The following is a 22002-nucleotide window of genomic DNA, read 5'->3' on the forward strand; positions in this document are numbered from 1 at the left end:
TTGGCTATCCTTTAGTTAAATATCATCAAGTTATGGGCCTTTTTGGCTACTGATCATTTGCTCACCAAATTGCTATCTGAAGCTGTACTCAGGCTAGATTATGGTTTAGGAATACTAGACTGACTATGGGTTCCCCCTCCCCAGCGGGTAGCAAATCTCATTCTGTGTCTTGTTTTATGATACTGAAAAGTACCTTCATATCTTGTGAAAATCAGATCTTATCCTGGTTCACACAAGGAGCAAGTGGTGATGGTTCTGATAGGCTCATTAGCCAAGAAATATGTGAGCCAGGTGGCTGGGAATCAGGTTAGGACTTCACACCCAAGGTAACCTGATTGCATCTGAAGGAGGCCCGTGTGTTTAGATCCTAGAGCTCATCCACACTCAGCAGCTTGGAGCCAACCCTCAGGAAGGGCTTTGAGGCTCTAGTGTTGTTAGGGCATGGTTCCTGTAACTTAGGCTCAGAATGAGATCGGGCAAAGGAGAGTGCAACAGTGGGCATGTGTAATCCAACACTTTGCTACAGGATCTTGGAGGTTGGAACCATGTTGAGGTGCAGAAGAAGGGGTCATTGAAGGACTGGACTTCAGCTCTAGGAGAATAGGCTAGTGGAAAAAGGCAGTCCCTGTGATTAAAATTTGAATGTAACCCTAAGCTACTTGTCTGTTCAGTAGCATAATGGAGTCAAGCCACAATGAATACTTTTTGTTCCCATGTCTCTAGGTAAGATCTCCTGTAGTGCATACGGTTTATTTCAGGCTCCTTCATGAAATATGTCAGACTAGCCACGGGACATAAAATACAAAAACGATATACTTGCTTGCTTACAAATAGGACCCTCTATGGAATATATAGTCAAGAACGTAGATAATCACAGACCAGGCATGGTGGTACATACTAATAATTCTAACTATATGAGAAGGTGAAGAAGGAGGATGGCAGTCCATGACCAGCTTGGGAAAAGGGTGATGTGAGTGGCAACTCTCATCATTAGGAAGGTATAGAATGTAATGGTGCTATGCATCAGAATGTCCTGTTAAGATTTTTGGTTAAGATTGGAGAGAATTCTCAAAGGGACTGAAATCAAATCTGAAGAATGGTCAGGAATAAGGATGCTACAAACACAAAATCCTACCTTCATAAATGTATGGCAAGATGCACTCCCAGACCAATGAATTGCAATGCACTCATTTAAACCAAGTAATTCATCCTTTGTAGAAATACTCAATGCCCTGCACATGACTTGACAAACAGAACAAGATCTGAAATCACTTCTTGGGCCAAGTACTGTTTGTGACTTGGGTTGGATTTGTTGAAGTGAACGAAGAGGAAAGAAGGACATAAAGGCTTTAAAAATGTAGCTCTGAAGATTGGAATAGAGAAAATAAAACAGGCTTGTTCAAAAGAAACATTTCCATCAAGTCTTCTTAGACAGCCTCGTTCCATGAGAACCAGCCTGGTAGGCTGTGTTGGGCCACCTTGGGGAAGACGGAAAACAATTTTATCAGGATGGGAACTTGACCCAGGAGTCTGGAGCCCCCCAATGAGATTCTGTTTGTCACTTTGCTATTAAGATTGTGTAACAAGGCTTCTCAATAGCAAATCAAAGTCAGGCTGGTGAAGATGCACACAAATACAATAGAAACTGAAAGACTTAATTAGCAAAACATTAACTGGCATGATTCCTATAAGTTAAAATGTACATATTTGAGAAGGCTCATTGTAACATTTATACCATGTATTTTATAATACACTAATTCAAATGTAAAAGTGAATGTAAATTAACGGAAATTAACATTCAATGTGAAGCAAAATCTTTCTATCCTCCGCCACTGTAGCATTTGGCAGATTCAGGAATAAATAATCTTTTGTGGCAAGGGTATGCCTTATCAAACATATGCAGATCAGCACTAATTAATGCTAATTAAGGTTTCCTGTCTATCTAGTTGGAAAAACGTCCAAATGTTATGAAATCCAGTTAGTATGCCTATTACACTAATTGTTTTATATGGGGTGGTTCTTAATTAAAATATGTAAATTGACCTTAATTGCTATATACTAATGGGGGTTCATGTTATCTCAGTAAAAATGACAAGATGGTGAGGAGGGGTACTTAAAAGACTAATTCTGATAAATCCTTAACTAAATGACCTTTATTCAAAATTAATTTTAATTGGAAGTTGGCAAAAGAAACATTTTTTTCTGTCTTTGTTTCTTTTTAGTCTTAGGTAAGGGAAGAATGTTACTCTTCATTGTTAATACAGCTTTAGAAGCAGTTGTGGGTTGTTAATTACACTTAACAAGCAAGTTAATTTCACTGTTTACTGTTTGTATTTATCAGTAAGTTATTGATATCCTGATTTCCATCATAAGAAAAGTGGCTTTCTCCTCACTGAATATGATTCTCTACTTTATAGTCCTATATATAATATGACCTAGTCAATTTGCAACAATGTGTGTTAAGGTTTGAAGAGCCAGTAATACATGTTTTCCTTCCTGGATTGACATTTGAATTCATTTCTAGGAAAATTATGCATGTTTTTTTCTTTATAAACATTAAGTCTTACTGGAATTTAGCTACTTAGATTAAATAGATACTTAGATTAAATAGGTTGAAGTGATACTTTTACATATTCCCTAATATGTTTTTTATTTTTTAGTTGCACACCAGTTATGCTGTGAATGCTCACAACCAGTGTGAAGAAATTTAATACTTTTATTTAATTTTTTCTATGTAAACCCTAGAATTGCAGAAAAAAATTATCTTTTCATTTGGAAGTAGTCTATATTCCACTTTATTTTAAAATGTGTTAAAAAAAAAAAAAACCCAACTCATCTGTAGCCAGGCATGCATAGCTCATGCCTGTAATCTCTGGGAGACTGATATCTGAGGATCCATGTTCAAAGCCAGCCTGGGAAGGAAAGTCTGTGAAACTCCTAATTCCAATTAACTGAAAGCAGGGGTGTGACCCAAGTGGAAGAATTCCACCCAGCCTTGTGTCAAAATTGTGAGAAATTCCATTTGGTAATTCAGATTATGATCATGAAGATGATGGGTATTTGTTTTGTTTTGTTTTGGTGAAAAGGCAAGCCAATATCTTTACTCTTTCAACAGGACATCGTGACAAATGTTTCACCGAGGATCATCCGGGGTATCACTTCTGGTCCCTTGTATGGCCCGGGACAAAGCTCCTTCCTGAACATTGAGCTCATCAGCGAGAAGACAGCTGCCTATTGGTGTCAAAGTGTCAGAGAACTAAAGGCTGACTTTCCAGACAAGGTAAGTGTGATTTAACATCTAAACAAGAGACCTGGCATAAGTTGGTGAATGTTTATTTAAACATCCAATTCATAGGCTTATAAATATTAATGTGTATATTTTATGAAAGAATCTGCTGGTTGCTTTACTGATGCCTAGAAAGATAAAAAATTAAAAGAAAGAAAGAAAGAAAGAAAGCTCAAGAACTCATTAAAAAAAATCCAAACACTGAGCCTCTGTTATGAATGGGGCACCATGAAGACATCAGAAGGTTCTACATAGGCAGAGGGAGGAGGAATGAAATACTCATTTTATTGAGTTGGTTTTGATTGTATGTGGCAGATGTTCTGGAAGGTGATGACCTCAGGAAGAAATTGCAGGCTATAAATCATTTTAAATAAACCTAAGGCAGTGGCAGAATATCTTATGGAATTTATTTATAGCTTTTCAATGAGATATGCTTTACCAAGTTTTTCTAACATCCTATACAAAATAAGTCCACTATCCTTAAGCAGTTGTTTTCTTTTTTAAGAACCCTACATAAATATTTCAGTAAAAATAGGTTTAAATGCAATATGGAGTATTTCTCTTCCTGGTTATTTTATCCCTGCCTCTCTCTCCCACTCTGTCTTTCTTTCTCCTTACCTCTCTCCCTTCCTCCCTCCCTCTCTGTCTCGCCCTCTTCTTCTCCCTCATTTCACCCCCCTTCTCTGTTTCTTCTTTTTTTGTGCCCATCCTGAGGCTTTAACTTAGGGCCTAGGCACTCTCTGAGCTATTTTGCTCAAGGCCAGTATTCTACCACTTGAATCACACAGCTTATTATGCAGTATTGTGTACTGGATGATGAGCTTAATAATAATGTTTGAGCACATACAAAGTACTTCTGGTATGATACGTGATGTTGTAAAACTTTTATATATGGTTTAAACCCAATTGTTTTTCCAACAACTTTTTAAGATAGACATCAGTGGGAAAGCTGAAGTTCACAGAAGTTCAGCCTTCTGTTGCCAAGTTGCATTTCTATATGATAGAATTTGAACTTATTGTAGATTTTTATCCCTTTGTACCTACTTAGGTTGCTTTTATAAAAGTCTGTATTTTTTATTTGCAGTGGAAAAATGGTATAGCTTCAATAGCCACTGAGTTGGGGAAAAATAAATATATTTTCCTTGAAAATAACTGCTTTCCCTGGCTTGTCTTTACCTCACATAGTACTTTCTGTGGTCTTTTAGGTGGGAGTAAGACGTTGTAATAATAATGTTCACCAAGAAATGAAGTGGACAAGAAAGCTGAAACAAAACTCCTTCTTTAACAATTCCATAGTTGAGGAGAAAGAAAAGACACATTTCAATGTTCAGTTTCGCTGGCAGCAACTTTCTTCTCTTGTAATGCTTTTTCTTGTGTGAAAACAATGCATGCTTTTCTTGTCTCTAATTCGTTCCTCACTTAGATTATACTCATGAGTCATTTTCTGTATTCTTAGAACTGGTTTCTAGCATGTCTTTTCCCCATATCGAAGGTAACATTTTAAATACAATTAAAATGGCATTCCCATTTGAACCCGTGGAAATCATCTGTGCACACCTAGATATCACCCTGCTCAGAGGCGGACACCCCCCACAGCTTTGGAATTATTCTGATGCCAAACCCAATGAGCTGAACGAAAAGAGGTGATCCTTCATTTTCCAAGTTTAATTATCACTCTCACCAGAGTTTTCCCACTTCATTCTCAAGTGCTTGGCTGCCACCTTTAATGACAGGGACGGGATAATTCAACCCAATGTGGCAGCTTCTAAGCCAATACTGTATTTTTGAAAAAGAAATCGTACCAGGGCAAGTTGGCCAGCAAATACCAGACACAGTAGATACCAATTGATCATGACACAGAGAAGACAAAAAGGCCATCTTGAATATAAAATCAACAAAGACCTGCTCAAATGTAAAAAGCAAGAGTTTGCTTTTATTTTTTTTAACTAATCAGTAATAACCATGCCTACACTTTCTTAGCTTTTGAGGTTCCCTTTTCTTTATCTGTGAATTACATTTGGCAAACTGATCATTGTGGTGACAATCTATTACTAACAAAGTGTTTTGTTCCTAAGCTGAGAATTTTCTTTTTTTTACAAAGCTTATGATGAAGTATACTGCACAATTAGGGCTTGCAGGAATCAAATGTAAGTGAATTCTTATCAGTTGCACTGCAAAAACCTTCTGAGTTTTACATTTTAGGCCAGAGAAAATTCTTTTTAATCAAGAAACATGCTCCACCTGATTTGAAGCCACTGAATTAGTGAACAAAGATAGATATTTGTGGCCATTGGTAGCAGCAATAGTGTTAGGCAAAAGGCCAAAATTCCAAGTGAATCAGTGACTGAGGGTAGACCTACTAATGATGGCTTTATTAGAGAAATTAAGAGTGAAAGAATTAATGATATGCAGCCATATTTTATTATATGTCAGCTGATTGCTGCCTAAAGCCTTTCTCAGTTAATTACTAAAAGAAAATCCTTACACACATTTACACACATGCAAATAATTAATTGAATTAAAAATTAAGTTATGAAACAAAATAAAATGGCTAGTCTCTACAAGCATTCCCAAAGGTAGTTTACTGACCCAAGGGCATCTAAATTCAGAAATCTCAACCTTATTTCTAGACTCTTTGGGTATACTGAGAAAGTGTAACAGCCTCTCCTTTTCCAAATACTGGTTTAGAAAGCACAAAACAAAATGTCCTCGATTGTGAAAGATTCCTATTACACAAAAGTAAAATTGTTCTTATACTTTTGTAATATAGAGAATATAATAATAGACATTACTCTTTCATAAGAATGGCATATCACATTCCAGGGTCTACTAAGTACTGAAATTTTGGTATGGTCTTTCACATAATCATTTGAGGTATCCACAGCAACTGTACTGAGTCTCTGATTTCTGCCTGTGCCATTGCAGCTTATCTATCATGTTTCTACGGTTTGTTGCATTTGTGATTAAGGAGTACGAATTTGATACAATGTAACTACAAAATAAAAGTCTAACTTTTTCCTTTCACCTATGTTCCAAAAGATGAAGCTTAAAACATCAGTTCTATTTGTACATCACACTCTTCTAGGAACCTTACGAAGAGTCTGGGTAGTTTCTCTTAGTGCAATCATTTTTAAAATGTTGGCAGTAGAGTGAATGTTCATCTGTGTATGTGTGCATGAGTGTGAAAATATGTGTGTATATTTATATCACTATATGTATGCATGTATTGTTACAAAGCTCACTAATTGATTCTGCTGCATACAATTCTCATTACTTATGCTGCTTAACATGCATCATAAATTATAAAATTACATGAGATCCTCAGATCTCTGCCTCTCAAGTAGCTAAGGTTATAAATGTGAGCCACTGGCATCTAGCTAGTTGCATTAATTCTGTTATTATATTTCAATTCAAAAAGCTAAGAAATGGAAAATACAGAAAAGATCTAAATCTAATACTTTAAAAACCACAATGAATTAAATGAAAATATATATTGTCATTAAGGGCAGAATACTAAGACCTGCAAAAAAAATTATTAATAAACCTATAGGTCCTACAATGAAACTTTCTGAAATAAAAAAAGGGATGGATGGCATGGTTCTAGTGGTAGAGTACCTTCTTTGAGGACAACTGAAAGAAAACTAGTAATAACTCAGGTTTGCTCAAGCAGATTAAGAGCTACAGACCAGAAAAGTGAATAACTAATAGCTTTAATTTTCCAGTTTTGCTTATAATTACAACCATTCCTCCATCATTTCCAGAAAAACACAGTAACAAAATACAAGATACTTAACAAATTCCAAGCATGATTATCATGCAAAAAGCTGTATCAAATTAATCAAAGCAGTAACAAAATCTGTAAAGCAGCTAGGTATGGGAAACAATACAAGTCTGAGCATCATGGAATTGGAATAACATCTATAAAGTGTTGGGAGGGGAAAAGATAAAGAAAGCAGTTAATCTAGACTTCAAAATCAAGCAATAAATCTTTCAAAAATATGGATGTCTTGAATAATGTTTCAAGTATAATAGAAAGTGTTCTGTACAAAAATGGTTTAAGAAGTGTTTAAAGGCAGAAGGAAAATGATCACTGAAGAGAACAAGACTTTATAACTAAGTGGGTAAGAATTTGATTTTTGATTTTATTCTTTAATTCACTTTAGGAGAGAATTCCTTCTTTTGGGGGAGGGTCCAGTTGTGGGGCCTGAACTCTGGGTCTGGGTGCTGTCCCTCAGCTCTTCAGCTCATGGCTAGCACTCTACCACTGGAGCCACAGCGCCACTTCTGGCTTTTTTTCTTTTTATGTGGTGCTAAGGAATCGAACCCAGGGCCTCATGCATGCAAGGCAAGTGCTCTACCACTGAGCCACCTTCCCAGCCCCTTTAGGAGAGAATTCTTAATTTAAGTAGAACAATTATATGGTGTGGGGTTATAACATATGTAAAGATAAAATGTATGATAACAACAGTGTGAAAGTTCTAGGGAAGGAATGAAAGTACATAAGTTTCTAGTACCTTATATGAAGTTTTATATTACTTAGACTGAATAAAAAAGTCCTCAGAGTATCATAAAGAGTATTTTAAAGATACTGTAAACTCCTAACTCAACCCTTAAAACAATACAACCAGGACTTACAGCTAAAAAAGATATAAACAGATATAAAACAGTTATAAAATGGGATCCTACAAAATAATCATTTTAAGATTTGAATTTCATGACATTTTTACAAAGGTAAATATTGAAGGCTCATTGCTTAATTCAAAAACTTGAATCTTTCTAAAAGGAGGCATAAAGGTTCCTTTACCTTTTGAAGAGAAAATTTAGTGTGTGTGTGTGTGTGTGTGTGTGTGTGTGTGTGTGTGTGTGTGTTGTATGTGGTGTGTGGTGTGTGTGTGTGTGTGTGTGTTGTATGTGGTGTGTGGTGTGTGTGTGTTGTATGTGGTGTGTGGTGTGTGTGTGTGTGTGTATGTGTGTGTGTGTGTGTGTGTTGTATGTGGTGTGTGGTGTGTGTGTGTTGTATGTGGTGTGTGTATGTGGTGTGTGTGTGTGTGTGTGTGTGTGTGTGTGGTGTGTGTGTGTGTGTGTTGTATGTGGTGTGTGGTGTGTGTGTGTGTGTGTGTTGTGTGTGTGTGTGTGTGGTGTGTGTGTGTGTGTATGTTGTATGTGGTGTGTGTGTGTGTGTGTGGTGTGTGTGTGTGTGTGTGTGTTGTATGTGGTGTGTGTGTGTGTGTGTGGTGTGTGTGTGTGTGGTATGTGTGTGTGTGTGTGTGTTGTATGTGGTGTGTGTGTGTGTGTGTGTGTGTGTGTTGTATGTGGTGTGTGTGTGTGTGTGTGTGTGTGTGTGTGTGTGTGTTGTATGTGGTGTGTGGTGTGTATTCTTAGTCCAAAAGATTAAAACCATCAAGAAGCAATGAGACAACCAGCAAGTCAATAGGAAGTTGATCCAATCAAAGCTAAGCATCTGATGATCTCCTTTAAAACATTGTATAAAAAAACCGAAATAAAGGCAAAGTTTTTCATGCAGTACTTTAAAGAGGGAGGCTCAAAGGCCTGCTGTCTACAAGAAATTAGTAAAATATAAGGAGGCTAATAGAAGAAAATTAAGCTATTAAAAAATACTCTATGCTAAGTCTAAGAAAGTAAAATGTCACTTTATTAAAAGCGGGCAAATTAGATAACCAAATCAAGACTATTAAATGGGGACAAAAGGACCATTTTGTAATGATAGTCAATTCAACCAGAGATGAGAACAGACCTAAATGTTTATGCACTTAATAACTGAGCTTCAAGATACAAGAACCAAAAGTTGAGAGAACTAGAAGGGACAATGAAAATGCCTACATGTCAGACTGGGAAGTTGGCTCAGTGGTAGAGTGCTTGCCTTGCATGCCTGAGGCCCTGGGTTCGATTCCTCAGCACCACATAAGCAAAAAGAAAAAAACCGGAAGTGGCTCTGTGGCTCAAGTGGTAGAGTGCTAGCCTTGAGCTGAAGAGCTGAGGAATAGTGCTCAGGCCCCACGACCTGACCCCCCCCCCAAAAAAAAATGCCTTCATGTTTTTATGCCTTGCTGTTAAAAAGTATTTATTTATTTATTGTTGGTCATAGCCTTGAACTCTGGGCCTGGCTGCTGTCCTCAGCTCTTCAGTTCAAGGCTAGGGCTCTACCACTTGAGCCACACCGCCACTTCCAGTTTTCTGAGTGGTTTATTGGAAATCAGAATCTCACAGCCTTTCCTGCCTGGGCTGGCTTTGAACTGTGATCCTCAGATCTCAGCCTCCTGAGTACCTAGGATTACAGTCATGAGTCACCACGCCTGGCTTGTTAAATATTATTGATATGAAGCTACCACAGATTTGAACAACACTATCAGCTTACCTAACTAACATTTATAGAGTATGCCCCTCAAAGGCAATATGACATTCAGTCTTTTCAAATATGTTCAGAAGATTTAGCAAGGTAGCTCATATGCCGGGCTTTGAGTCTCAACAACTTAAAAATAACTCTCTTCATTAAAAGAATTCTTATCACAGTAGAATTGTTAGTAATCAACAACTGAAATATATTTTGGAAAAACATAAAATATTTTTAAAATAAATATTTCTAAGATACCCTTGTTTCAAAGAAATTATATAGAAAACTTTAAATGACAGGAAAATTACTAGGCGGTACCTAAAAGAGGATAGGGCATAAATTTTTCTCATGGGCAAATTTATACTACCAAATATGTTCTCAGACATGAGAGAAAGTTCCAAATCAATGACTTCATCACTTACCTTTAAAGGTACAATAGGAAGATCAACTTAAGCCCAAGTAAATAAAATATATAATAAACTAAAATGGAGGGAATCAGTGAAATAGAAAGCAGAGAACTACTAGGGGTAAACATTGAGCCTAAACCTGGCTCCTTGAGAAGACAGAAATCAACCAGTGAGCTCCAAACTTCTGTAAGGACTGAGAAATAAATGAACAAATAAGTTAGAGATTAGGGAAGGCACCACAGCTGAAGATTCTGCTGATTTTATAAGGGAAAAAGCACAGCGACCTATGTAAATGAATTTATCACTTTGAGTGACCTGAACAAATTTCTAACAGAGATACCTGGTCAAAGTTTACTCCAGAAAGAAATTGAATTTCTACATCAAAGTTTTTACATGAAGTAAATTGCGATCTGATGCCTGCATAAGAGGAGGCTGAGATCTGTAGATTGTGGTTCAAAGACAACCTGCAAAGACAAAATATCTGCAAGATTTTTGTCTCCGAAAGTAGCCAAAATCCAGAAACAGAGGTATGGATGAAGTGGTAGAATAGCAGCTTCCAGCAAAAACAAAAATAAAACAACAACAAAAAACCTAAGCAAACATAGAGGCTTTGAGTTCAAGAGTCAGTACTGGCACAAAAACAAAACAAAAATCACAGGGAAATGCAAAAGACTAAATAAACAAATCCTAAACAACAAACAAGGGTGGGCATCGAAAACTTTCTGATTTTGAGTTACTATAACCAACATAGTGCCTATTAGCATAGAGAAACAAATAAATCAGTGAAGCAAATTACAGAGTCCAGGAAAAACAAACAAACAGTGTTCATCAGAGTATAAACAACTGACTTTTAAAAGGTAAAAGCAGTTCAGTGTGCGGAGAATTTAATTTCCTTAACAAATAATGTTGATTAAAATGGATATTCCTATCCACCACAATGAAAAAGAAAAAAAAGGAATTCTTGACTTACATGCTGTAATATAAAATTAATTTAAAATGAAGAAAACTGCTGTGACGCTGCTTAAATAAAATATAAAAGAAAATCCTTGTGACCAAACAAAGAGGATCCTGTGTGGTGGTACATACCTTTAATTCTAGCTATCTGGCAGGTAGAAATAAGATTGCGGCTCAAGGGTCAGCCTGGAGCATCTGCTGAGCCTCATTCTATTAATCGTTGTTCTTCATGAAATACTCCAGTGCCTTAATCACCTTCTTTTCAGTCAAAGGAATTAACATGCAGTTAAGGATTATCTTAGATAGTATTAGGAAATAAAGGAAATATTGGTTAGATTTCTTAAGCTTTCACTTTATGGGGAGATTGAAATGTTGGTTTTTGTCATTCAGTAAAAGAAAGATCTTTGGAAAATTCATCAGATTTTTTTAAAAGAGTCAGTAGCTGGTTACAATACACTCTTTCTCAGATTCCCTTTCATTCTAGAATCATGCTGTCTATTGGCTAAGACTAGAATCTCTGATTTGGAGGTATGGTATTAGACACAAAGAGCTTTGTGAAAGAGATGCTAGGGTTGGTGAAGTTGCATTGAATTCAGATTCTTCTTAGATAGAACTAGTTTTTGTTGTTGTTTTGTTTGTTTTATTTGTTTGTTTGTTTTTTTAGTTTGGTGGCCCACCCCTATAATTCTAGCTACTCAGGAGGTTGAGGTCTGAGAATCACAGTTCAAAGCCAGCATAGGCATGAAAGTCCCTGAGGCTCTTATAGTCAATAAACTATTCAGAAAAGGCCAGAGTGGTGCTGTGGCTCAAGTGGCAGATCACTAGCCTTGAGCCAAAGAAGGTCAGGGACAGCACCAAGGCCCCGAGTTCAACACCCCCCGCCCCCCCCCCCCCCACACACACACAGAAAGAAAGACAAAGAAAAAAAAAACAATTAACAAAGGATGGAAATAATTTATAAAATGGATACCCAAACCATTTTAAAACCTTTTAAAAAATTTCTGTATTCAAAAACTTGGGCAATCTGTTCAGTAGGCTCACTTAATATTAATTTGGTAACTTTTTATTCAAGCAATGTGCTATTTTATGGTATTTGAACTGTAAATCTTTCTTCTCTTCAAAAGTTGGGGATGATAGGAAGAAAACAGGATGAAGTAAAACTGCTAAAAATGACCTCCCTCCTATTTCCCTTTGTGAACTGCTAAAATGTACCCTTTCCCCCCTCAAATATCTAAGGAACCACTTAAACTATTAATTTTTAAAACAATGTTGGACAAGAAATATACTCATTACCTTACTCATGTAATTATAACCTCTCAGTACAGCATCTTTACCATAAAATAAAATTTTAAAAAAATCTTACAAAAAAACTCCTTTATTGAAGTGAAGGACCTCTATGATGAAAACTTTAAAATCTTGAAAAAGGAAATCAACACAGAACTTGAAAAATGGCAAAACCTCCCATGCTCCTGGATTGGAAAGATTAACATTGTGAAAATGGCAATACTTCCCAAGGCTATCTACAAATTCAACGCAATACCTATCAAAATTCCACCCTCATTCTTCAAGGAAATAGAAGAGGCAATCCAAAAATTCATATGGAACAATAAAAGACCCCGAATAGCAAAAACGCTCCTGAATGGAAAGAACACTGCTGGAGGAATATCAATACCAAACTTCAAACTCTACTATAAAGCCATAGTAATCAAAACAGCTTGGTATTGGCATAAGAACAGACCTCAGGACCAATGGAATAGAATTGAAAACCCAGAAATGAACCCACAGACCTATAGCCATCTAATCTTTGATAAGGGAGCTAAAACAATAGAATGGAAGAAAGACAACCTCTTCAGTAAATGGTGCTGGCAAAATTGGTTAACTACATGTAGAAAACTTAAGCTAGATCCTTATATATCACCCTGCACCAGAATCAACTCCAAATGGATCAAAGACCTTGAACTCAAAGCAGACACTCTGAAAACATTACAGGATGGAATAGGAGAAACCCTGGGTCTCCTTGGCTCAGGCCGAAATTTTCTGAATAGAGACCCGGAAACACAACAAATCAAAGAAAGGTTGGACAAATGGGATTGCATAAAGTTGCAGAGCTTCTGCAGGGCAAATGACATAGCTAGCAAGATCAATAGAAAGCCCACGGATTGGGAGAAGATCTTTACTAGCCATACAACGGACAAGGGTCTCATATCTAAAATATACTTGGAACTCAAAAAATTAAACCCCCCAACAACAAATCCTCAAAGAAACAACTGCCCAATAAATAAGTGGGCAAAAGACTTAAAGAGAAACTTCTCTGAAGAAGAAAGAAGGATGGCCAATAGACACATGAAGAAATGTTCAACATCCCTAGCCATAAAAGAAATGCAAATCAAAACAACATTGAGATATCACCTCACTCCAGTTAGAACGGCAAAAATCAAGAACTCTAACAACAACAGATGCTGGAGGGGATGTGGACAGAAAGGAACCTTACTTCATTGTTGGTGGGAATGTAAACTTGTTCAACCACTTTGGAAAGCAGTATGGAGGTTCCTCAAAAGACTCCACATAGAGCTCCCCTATGACCCAGCAATCCCACTTTTGGGCATTTACCCTAATGTTTACAAACAAGACCACACTAAAGCTACCAGCACAACTATGTTTATTGCAGCATTATTTACCATAGCTAAGATATGGAACCAACCCAGATGCCCCTCAGTAGATGAATGGATCAAGAAAATGTGGTATATATACACAATGGAATTCTATGCCTCCATCAGAAAGAATGACATTGCCCCATTTGTTAGGAAATGGAAAAACTTGGAAAAAATTATATTAAGTGAAGTAAGCCAGGCCCAAAGAAACGTAGGTCCCATGGTTTCCCTTATTTGTAATATCTAGTATATGTATGAGTCAAGCGGAAAAGGTCAGATAATGTGATGTCAGGAAAATGAACCCTTAGATGTGTATTTTAATGTTTTTTTCTTTCATGCATGTGTTTCTAACACATTTATAAGATTATCTCTTTGTTGCTTTTATGTCCCTCCCCCACAGTATAACCCTTGCTTTCACTATATTTGATGTCAGTATAACTTGTGGAGGAGATGGGGAAAAACCAGTTATTTAAGGATACAGGTGGACCTGTTGCAACAATGAGAAGTACAAGTTGTCATGTCCAAAACGAACTTTACAACGTTGGTGGGGGGGGGGGCTGGGGGGGGGGGAGGAAGGAGAAGGATTGGGATTGGGGGGGAGGGGGGAGGCTGGGAAGGGATGTGAAGGGTAAACAAAGGAGGAGGCTGCAATGCTTGGTAAGAAATGTACACATTATCCTGCCCATGTAACTGTAACTCCTCTGTACAGTATGTTCACAAATAAAATTAAATTAAATTAAAAAAAATATATATATATAAAAAAAAACTCCTTTATTTTAGGAGAAGTTGAAATTTAGCAGGCAAGCTAAAGGTTGTTACTTAATGTAAGATCTTAGAATTGTGTGTGTTCCATTAACTTCACAGATTACTTATCTATCTCATTTTACTTTCTATTTATTTATATTTGCTTCTGATTTACAACAACCTTCCTCTCCCTTCCAATTTTTTTCTACTAGTATTTTACTCAAGAAAAAATATAAAATACTTGTCGGAAAAAAAGTCAATTCACATTTCCCCCATTATTTCTTGAAAAGCATTTATTTGCATGTGTTCTTTGCATCCTTTTGGTTATATTCATTTTAAATAAATTCTTACCACATTACTGATTTAAAGGCCTATATATTGCATTTTAATAACTTCCTTTTAACTCCCACTTATGTATAATGATTCATTCCATTTAGGTTTAATTTAAGCCTATAGCTTTAATTCCCAGATTGACTCATATAATTTTTAAACTTTGGGCTTGGGGGGGATGGAGAGGATGGAAGGAATGATACTCATCAAGAGTCATCATATTCATGTGTTGACATATGACTTGAAATCCCTTTGTACAGCAATTTAAAAATAATTTTAAACATAAATTGAATAGAAAAATAAAGGTTGAAGTTCAAAACCAGTTTGGACAGAAAAGTGTGTGAGATTCTTATCTGTAATTAATCAACACAAAGTCTGGAGTGACAGGGTGTCAAGTGAGGGCATGAGGCCTTGAGTTCGAAGCCCAGTACTGGCACAAAAAAAGAAGGGAAGAAGAAGAGAGGGAGGGGTGGGGAGAGGTGGGGAGGGAGGGGAAAGGAAAGAAAAGAGAGAGGGAGGGAGGGAGGGAGGGAAGAAGGATAGAAAGAAAAAAGATAAAGATAAAAAAGTTACACTCTAGAGAAAAATGCATTTTGTGATAAGTGACTGTATCAATATTGTTAGTGATTGACACATAGAATATCTTCAGTAAATATTGTTAGAATAAAATATAAACTGGAAAAATATATAGTAAATGAATTCTATGGAGACCACTAACACTTAGCAATGTCACTGAGAGTGATTAAAATTTAAGATAGTAGTTGTACACCAGTGGCTCATACCTGTAATTCTAGCTACTCAGGAAACTGAGATCTGAAAAATTTGTAGTCTAAAGCCAGCCCAGGCAGAAAAGTCCCTCAGACTCTTATCTTCCAAAAACTACTCAGAAAAAGCCAGAAGTGGTGCTGTGGCTCAAGTGATAGAGTGCTAGCCTGCAGAAAGAGGTTCAGGAACACTGCCCAGGCCCTGAGTTCAAGCCTCAGGATCAGACATAAAATAATAATAGGGGGGAGGAGGAGGGGGGGGAGGGGGAGGGGAGAGGAGGGGGGAGGGGGGAGGGGGAGGAGGGGGGAGGGGGAGGGGGAGGAGGAGGAAGAGGAGGAGGAGGAGGAGGAGGAGAAAGAAGAAGAAAAGATAGAGAATTGCTTTCAAAATGATGGGAGCCATTGGAGATGCTATGACTTGAACTGGTAGTTTTGCCCCATTCCCTTTCTATTTTTTCTATAATTCAGCTACATATATGAATATTAAGAGATTTTCTATTGGTCCACAAGTCTTGGAAATATTGTGGTAATTTTTGTTTTGTTTTGTTTTAACTTATTTTTTGTTTGTTTTCTTTTCTTTGACTTATCCAGGTTCTTGGAGATATTATAGAGTATGTTTTAACATTAGGCCAGCCAACAACTATATATATGAAGTGGTATGTCTTCCTACTCTTTAGCATGACTTCTTGCTTTTTGTATCACTATAGAGGTCTTCCTGCAGTGTAATTCTCTCCAGAACCTTTCCCTACCCTGCCTTTCAGCAATCTTTGCTTTTTTTTTTTTTGCCAGTTGTGGGGCTTGAACTCAGGGGTCTAGACACTGTCTCTGAGCTGCTTCTGTTCAGGGCTATCACTCTACCACTTGAGCCACAACACCACCTCTGGCTTTTTCTGTGTCTGTGGTACTGAAGAATGGAACCCAGGGCTTCAGGCATGCTAGGCAAGCACTCTACCACTAAGCCACCTTCCCAGACCAGCCTTTGCCTTTTTAGTTAGAGAAAGTCCTGATAGCCTACAGGTGGCTCTCTCCCAGTTCAGATGCTTCAGCTGCACATGTGGTGGCAACTCATTTAGAACTCAGTAGAAAGAGTTGGTAGGTATGAATAGAAAAGGCCTTTTGGGGTTCTCATATGTCCTATCGCCCCAAACATACTCATATTGTGAAAATACCGTACAGAGGGGTTACAATTACATGAGCAAGGTAATGAGTACATTTCTTATCAAGCATTGTTGACTCCTCCTTTGTTTCCCCTTCCCATCTCTTCCCACCCCCCCCCCCCCCCCCGCCCCGGCCAAAATTGTATAGTTCGTTTTTCGACATAATGACTTGTACATCTCATTGTTGCAATGGGTCCACCTGTATCCCTATTTAAATGATTTATTTTTTCCCTTCCCCTCCACAAATTATACCAATATCAAATACCAATATCAAATACAATGAAAGCAGGGGTTATACTGTGGGAGAGGGACATACAAAGCAACAAAGAAATCATCTTATTAATATGTTAGAAACCATTGCAAGAAAGAAAAAAACATTTGAATACAAATGTTCTTTAAAAATGTAACTGGTTTCACTTTCTTCTGTACAACTCCTCCAGGGAGCACCACAGTTATGAGTCTCAACTCTCTTGATCACTTTCTGGAATTTAGTTCATTTAGATTTATTTGTATTCCTATATGTCAGATAGGAATTTGAATGAAACAAATAATATTTTAAAAAGTTTTACAGTTTACTTGATTTGTTCTGGTTGGTTAGGGACAGATAGTAACCTCTTCTTGATTTCTCCATTGTAAATACAAGTAAAATCTCTGCCTGAATTTCAAGTACTATATACAGTCATATAGTATTTAATCTGAGAGTTTCAGAAGGAAAGAAAATCTTTATAAGGAAGCCACTAGGGAGGTTTTAAGCAAGAGATGAGGCACCAAACACTGGACCTGAATAGTAAGTATGAAAATGTATCATATGGCCAGGCACCAGTGGCTCACACCTGTAATCCTAGCTTTCAGGAGGCTGAGATCTGAGGATCATGGTTCAAAGCCAGCTCAGGCAGGAGAGTCTGTGAGACTCTTATCTCCAATTTTCCACCAGAAAACTGGAAGTGGCTCAAGTGGTAGAGCACTTGCCTTAAGCTGAAGAGCTCAGAGACAGCATTCAGACCCAGAGTCCAATCCCTGTGACCAAAAAAAAAGAAAAAGAAAAAAATAATGTATCAAATGGAAAGTGTTGAGATGTAGTTATAGCCCATGTAACCATCACAATTCTTGTTGTATGGTTTTGTATAAGGTTGCTCATAATACATTGAAAACTTTGTTGAACACACAGCTTTCAGCTTGTAATCCTGTTTCATGTATTAAGACTTCTCACCCCACTTCATAACCCAAGAGCCATAAGTAAATTTACAAGTTAAACTAAATCAGTCACAAAGCAGTCACTGATCATTTTATTTATTTATTTTAATATTGAGGGTTTTATAGTACACATTATAAAAAATGCAAAAATCAGCACAAAGTGCAATTAATGTACTATGAAAAGATTAGTCAATCTACTTACTTCCCTAAATTTTGCATGAATAAAATATTACAGAAAATTTCCTTTTACGTGATCAGTATATAGATCAGAAATTCCCCAAAGAAGCTATATTAGTAAAGTTAACTCATTTCTTATTAATACTCTAAGCATTTTAACAACATAAAAGTGAAGTATTCACATTAAAATTACTTTAATGATAAATTATTTCCTTGCTTCCTTTACACAATGGAAAATTCAAGAAAAAAATAAATCTCAAAGGGAGAAAAAAAGCCAATTGTAAAATTCACAGAGACTTCTTTGGATTGAGTACAGATGCTATTCAGGTCAATACCAGTGATAAATTCTTTCTATCCTATTTACAATCCAGCATGGTTAGTTGAATTCATTTTCCAGTTTGTGAATTATCTAGGTCTTTGATTCTTCTCTTCCCTCTGGCTGATTACCTTTCCCATTTCTCTGCTCATTAGCATCTCTACCAAAAGGAAAAAAAAAATAATCCAGGAAAAAAGGAAAAGTTACTATAAACAGGTAATCTTAAGTAATCTAATGCATAAGTTAACATAATATTTTCCAGTTGGTAGTATGCATACGTGCACACTTTGTTTAAACCTTTCTTTGTTTCTTTCCCTTTCCCTTTCCCTTTTTTCTTTTTATTTCTTTCCCTTCTTTGTTTTCTGTTTTCTAGATTCCTTTGAGTCACTCTGCATCTTAGAAAAATGATAAGGCTGTGTAGATTATGTGATCTATTATTGCTTTGAAATTTTACCACTTACATTCTCAGGAACACCCTTAGGAAACTATGTACATTCATCAAACACTATATATAAGTATAATAAAGATGATATTTTTACCTTCCTTACAAGGTTATTGAAAAGCTAACTTAGAAAACAAATTTGTTTAAATAGCTCTGTAAAATTAATAAATTTATGTTTTGAATTTATAAAACCCCTTGTCAATTCTTCTTTCCCGGTTTTTAAGGCATTTAGTTTTTAATTTAATTTTATTGTAAACATGCTGTACAGAGGCGTTACAGTTACATGAGTAAGGTAATGAGCACATTTCTTGTCTTGCATCATTACTACTTCCCTTGTTGTTCTCCCACTATCCCTTCCCCCCAAATTCCCCACTCCCTCCCCAAAGTTGTAAAATTAATTTCCAGTATACTGTCTTCTCAGTATCATTGTTGCAATGGGTCATCCTGTGTCCTTGTTTCAGCATTTTGTTATTCCCCTTCCCCTGCCCAAATTAGACAAATGTATATACAAGATGCAGGGTACTAAAATCAAGAACCATGACAACAGGGGATATACCATATGGGAAAGAATATGCAAAGGAAACAAAAAAAATCACAACAACAACAACAAAGAAAGACCTCTTGTGTCCATATCATGGAGTTCATTTCACTTGGCATCATCTTATATGGTCATATGTACATAGCTTTTGATCTTTTCTGCTCATCTGATAAAATTATCATACATGTATACTAATTATTGTAAATGAGGGAAACCAGGTTACCAATATTTCTTTGGATCTGGCTTACTTCACTTAATATGATTTTTTTCCCAAGTCTTTCCATTGCCTAACAAACGGGGCAATGTCACTCTTTCTGATAGAAGCATAGAATTCCAGATCTTCACCAGCTATACAACAGACAAGGGCTTCATATCTAAAATATACTTAGAACTCAAAAAATTAAATCCTTCAAAATCAAATCCTCAAAGAAACAACCACCCCATCAACAAGTGAGCTAAAGACTTAAAGAGAGACTTCTCTGAAGAATAAATAGGAATGGCCAATAGACAAATGAAGAAATGCTCAACTTCTCTGGCCATAAAAGGAATGCAAATCAAAACAACACTGAGATTCTACCTTACCCCATTTAGAATGGCTATAATCAAGAACTCTAATAACAACAGATACTAGAGGGGATGTGGCCAAAAGGGCATCCTACTAAATTGTTGGTGGGAGTATAAACCTGTTCAACCACTCTGGAAAGAAGTATGAAGGTTCCTCAAAAGATTACACATATTGCTTCCCTATGACCCAGCAATCCCACTTCTGGGCATTTACCCAAATGAACACAACCAAGGCCATACTAAAGCTACCAGCACAACTATGTTTATTGCAGTATTATTCTCAATAGTTAAAAAACCAATCCAGATGCCCCTCAGTAGATGAATGGACCCCTTGGCAATTCTTCTTTCTTCAGTTTCCCTTTAAAGTCAAGGCTTGCTTTGAGGGAAAAGACTCATAGCCAAAATATATCTGATTTTTTTCACTTTCTTCCTATTTCCTTTTACAAAAATTTTCTCTTTCTCATATAGATAAGAAATTTTTCATATGCTTTGATTAATTGACTTAGTGAAAACAAGAAAACCTGTACTGATAAATTTTACTTTTATGAGTATACCATCATTTACTTATATTAATATATGTTTTACTAAAATGGCCTTTATTCTGATGTACATTTTCCAACATTGGTTCTTCAATGAAGAAGGGCCTACACAGTAGAATTTTTGGTAAGCTAAGGTTCCATAGGTGACTCAAATTCACATATTCTATCAAAGTATTCCCCATATATAATATTTTGATAATATTTGGTCAGCCTTGTCATTCAACAAAAGTCAAATGTCTACTAACACCATTCTTCTATTAGATTTTTTACAATATTTTCAGCTTATTTGTGTGTATACATATATGTATCATATATATAGATATATATATATGATATATATATATATATCTGATATATATATATATATATTTCTGATAACTGAAAGCTGTTGAGTAGGACAATCATACGTCTATGAATTTTCATATCATAAACTACTTAGTAACTATGTGCATATATGCTTCTGTTTTTTACCAAACAAATGGTGTTTGTTATTCATAGGGCTGAACCCAATGAAGAGCTGTCCCAGTGCTCAGCAAAGTGCAACTCTTCTCCTTCATGTAAATGTATATATATATATTATAACATGTATTAAATTTCACATGGAAGGGGACAGTTCTTAAATTCATCAGAAATCTATAAAAGTGAGTCATAAAGGACATTTGTCATAAAAATTATTTTAGGGCACCCATTTGAATGCTTTAAAACCTGTTATTCATGTTCAAAATTTACACCTTTATAGTGTATTGTCTGAGTCTAAAAAACAGATCACCAAATCTGTCAGTCTTTCCATGACTGCTTACATGTGAAATGTCACACTAGAATTTTTCAATATTCATTTCTCACTGCTCTCACTTAGGAAGTTCTATAGATTACCCATAAGTCTCTGATTTATATTAAGATTTATTTTCATTCATGCATGGAACAGCCTTTGAATCTTAAAGATGAATCTGATAATAGTAGAAAAATGTAACAGTTGCTGTTATTTAGCATTCTCAATAAAAAAATAACTGATTGTTCATTATAGTCATTGAAGGCCAGAGAAGTTTTGAATCATTGATCATAAAGGATCACCTGATTCATCCTGTTGGTTTTCTTGGAATCCAAAGTTGTAAAAACTGGTGTTTAGTTTGCCCATATTTATTTATTTATTTATTTAGTCAGTCGTGGGGCTTGAACTCTGGGCCTGGGCACTGTCCCTGCACTCTTCAGCTCAAGGCAAGTACTCTACCTCTTGAGCCACAGCACCACTTCTGGTTTTCTAGTGGTTTATTGGAGATCAGAGTCTCACGGACTTTTATGCCCGGAGTGGCTTTGAACCATGATCCTCAGATCTCAGCCTCCTGAGTAGCTAGGATTACAGGTGTGAGCCACCCGTGCTCAGCTGCCCATATTTATTAAATCCTTTTGTCTCTTTTGCCTAAATGAACTTCTTTGCTTATCTCTAATCATTCCTTACCTACCAATAAACAAAACACAGCATGAAAAATAATATTACAGGTTCATGTTGCCCATGTCAGGTTGTCATGAATATTAATTAATTAGTAATAGCTATCCATCATTGTGCTGTTTGGCTACGTTGTATAATAG

At 36.4% G+C, this 22002-nt stretch overlaps 1 protein-coding gene across 1 annotated transcript in view; it reads left to right on the top strand.

Moving 5' to 3' along the window:
- Dpyd (dihydropyrimidine dehydrogenase) overlaps positions 1 to 22002 on the top strand; it is a 715003-nt gene that overhangs the window by 409159 nt on the left and 283842 nt on the right. Inside the window, exon 14 of the mRNA XM_042677821.1 lies at positions 3116 to 3280. Coding sequence (XP_042533755.1) covers positions 3116 to 3280 — 165 coding nt within the window. The remainder of the gene's footprint in view (positions 1 to 3115; positions 3281 to 22002) is intronic.

Source organism: Dipodomys spectabilis, unplaced genomic scaffold, assembly GCF_019054845.1.
Source record: "Dipodomys spectabilis isolate Male_0828 unplaced genomic scaffold, ASM1905484v1 ptg000002l, whole genome shotgun sequence".
Lineage (NCBI taxonomy): Eukaryota > Metazoa > Chordata > Mammalia > Rodentia > Heteromyidae > Dipodomys > Dipodomys spectabilis.